Source organism: Montipora capricornis, chromosome 14 (genome assembly GCF_036669925.1).
Source record: "Montipora capricornis isolate CH-2021 chromosome 14, ASM3666992v2, whole genome shotgun sequence".
Classification (NCBI taxonomy): domain Eukaryota; kingdom Metazoa; phylum Cnidaria; class Anthozoa; order Scleractinia; family Acroporidae; genus Montipora; species Montipora capricornis.
Genome location: NC_090896.1, coordinates 13,387,419 through 13,389,918, shown reverse-complemented (window position 1 = coordinate 13,389,918; position 2,500 = coordinate 13,387,419). Strand labels below are relative to the sequence as shown.

Below are 2,500 nucleotides of genomic sequence, written 5' to 3'. Positions count from 1 at the left end.
ATTGCAAACAAAAAAATTAGCATTAGCCAAGTGATACATGTATATTGCTCAACACTTCTAGCAAATTTATTTCCTGTTTTCACAGCTGCAGGTCACAGTTTTATTCCTGGTCAAATGCGGCAGGTACAAAACACAGGTCACAGGCCATTGTTTTACCAATACAGAAAGTATCCTAAACATTCATAAAAGCTAAGCTTAGGCCTAAAAACTTTTCTTTAGGCCGAATTAGGCCTACAGTTAGCTTTTATGAATGTTTAGGATACTTTCTGTATCGGTAAAACAATGACCTGTCACCTGTGTTTTGTACATGTACCTGCCGGGTGAAATGTCTTGATTCATCAGCTGACACAAGCAGCTTGAGCAGTTGAAAACCCTTTCAAGCCTCCTTAATAGCTATCTTGTTTCCTATTATAGCTGTACTTCTTGTTTTGATACACGTACATGTATGATTAATATTACAACTCAATGCTGCAGTAATTTAACTAGCACAGAACTGCAACTTACATTAATTCTGTAAATTTACAAACCTTTGGTTTTGAAGACCAGAGTTGTGGAAATAAAAATACCTTGATCCTCTTTTGAATGGGCACCCATATTTGGGGTAGTCCCATAACTCCGTTAGCCTAAAGAAGAGAGTAACTATTAATGATAATACACTGTAGTAATAATTACATTGTATAATAATACTGTTTACTATAATTAAATAATAAACACAAATTATGAAACAAATTCAGCCTTAATGTCCTTAACATGCTTGGCTGGGATAGGTTTCTACAACTATAGAGCTATTGACAAAATTTACATGTAATCTGTCACGGTGCAAGAGGCTAAAAATTCATTTCATTCATAACAAGAGGCTGCAGGTAGCCTACATGTAAACTTTGTTCCAAGCTTTTTTTAGCCGATTTCCTTTGAAATTCACATTATTTTACTGGTTTTTTACTGTTACATGGGGTTAAATGCAGTTTGAGTTAATAACTAGGAGCGACTGCAGTCAATTGTTGTCGGTGGTTTTGTTATAATATTATTTGCGCATATGTTGGATTCCTTGTGCTTTGTGTGGTACAGCTTATTCATCGGTATGGCTGAAAGAAGGAGCATTTTGTGTGCCCAATTGCCCAGGGCAAGCGAAATATATCCATGGGCAAGTAAAACAACTGTAAGACTTGCCCAATCAGGCAATCAGAATTTTTGATCAACTAATTATCTTGGGAACAATTTGATTTGCAATGAAGAAAGCGACTAGTAATGTAACATAGTCACCGCAAACACGATTAAAAAAAAATAACAACGTTGCATCTCTTTGCTGAAATTTATTTCTCTGTTAAAAATATATTGGTACAAAATCATAACAGATCGGAAGAAGGCCATCTTTGTTACAATGGAACCCATTTTTTGCACGGCCAAATACAATACAATACTGCTTTGATATCGAACAAGCGCACAAGAAAATGCTACCATTTGTCACGCAAGTTCAACCTCCTTTGAAAGGCTTAAAGAACATAGCATTGGACAATTGGCATTTAATTCAAAACCTCCCTTGATCTCTTAAAGAAAAGGAAAATTGCTTTAAGATATACTTGTCAAGGAAAAACTGTGAAGGTTACTACAACACCATAGTCACGTTGGTCTATCAAACCCATTTTACACACATCGCACACAAAATAGACAGTTCTAAAAGCCTCCATTCAGTTTTTAGAAGGTGGGCAACCAAAAAAACAAAAACTGGTTGCCCAAAGGGCAAATTAATAAGACAGCAAGTGTCGAACACTGCTCAACCTCCAGTATCTCAGTCAATATCCAGTTCAATTCCCTAGTGCAAAGTCCAAAGTTCACAATTAACGACATTGGTTTCAATTAAAATATTAAGTAAACAGATGCTTTACAAGTTTCTACCATGGTATTTACAAATATTTTAATACTGTTTCTTAACAATAGCGGGAGAATAATGAGATAGATATAATTATAGATAGATACAAAATGTAGATAGCCTTAATTCAAATCATACGGCAGCCCTCTAAGGCTGAATTGCAATAAAAGTCAATAACAAGTTCCTTGCACTTATCCACATTCAGCTGGAGCTTGTTGATTGTAGACCACTGCTCAACAGCATTAACAGCGACTTTGACCTCCTCTTGGAACCACCTCAGCAAGTGTGGTGTCATCCACGTATTTCCATGTGTCAGATCCAGAAGGGTGGAGATCATTGATCATTAAAATGAAGAGCCAAGGGCCAAGTTTTGTGCCCTGGGGCACACCTGATGGAACGATGGCCCATTCGGAGAAGCAATCACTAGATAGCTTCACTCGCTGGCGCCTATCCATGAGGAAGTCGCAAACCCAACCGGTAATTCTGCGAGGAATGCGCAAACCCAGAATTTTGGCAGCTACATGTAGTATACCATGATCTACCAGGTCCAAGGCCTTTTTGTAATCCAAGCACACCACGCGCACCACTGAGCTAGTCCCATCCGTTGCTTCCGCCCATGTATGCAAACCC

At 37.9% G+C, this 2,500-nt stretch overlaps 1 protein-coding gene across 1 annotated transcript in view; it reads right to left on the bottom strand.

Moving 5' to 3' along the window:
* Window positions 1-2,500, bottom strand: part of LOC138032123 (prolyl endopeptidase-like) — a 21,344-nt gene that overhangs the window by 8,380 nt on the left and 10,464 nt on the right. The window contains exon 2 of the mRNA XM_068879719.1: window positions 528-623. Within this exon, the coding sequence (XP_068735820.1) occupies window positions 528-623 (96 nt within the window). The remainder of the gene's footprint in view (window positions 1-527; window positions 624-2,500) is intronic.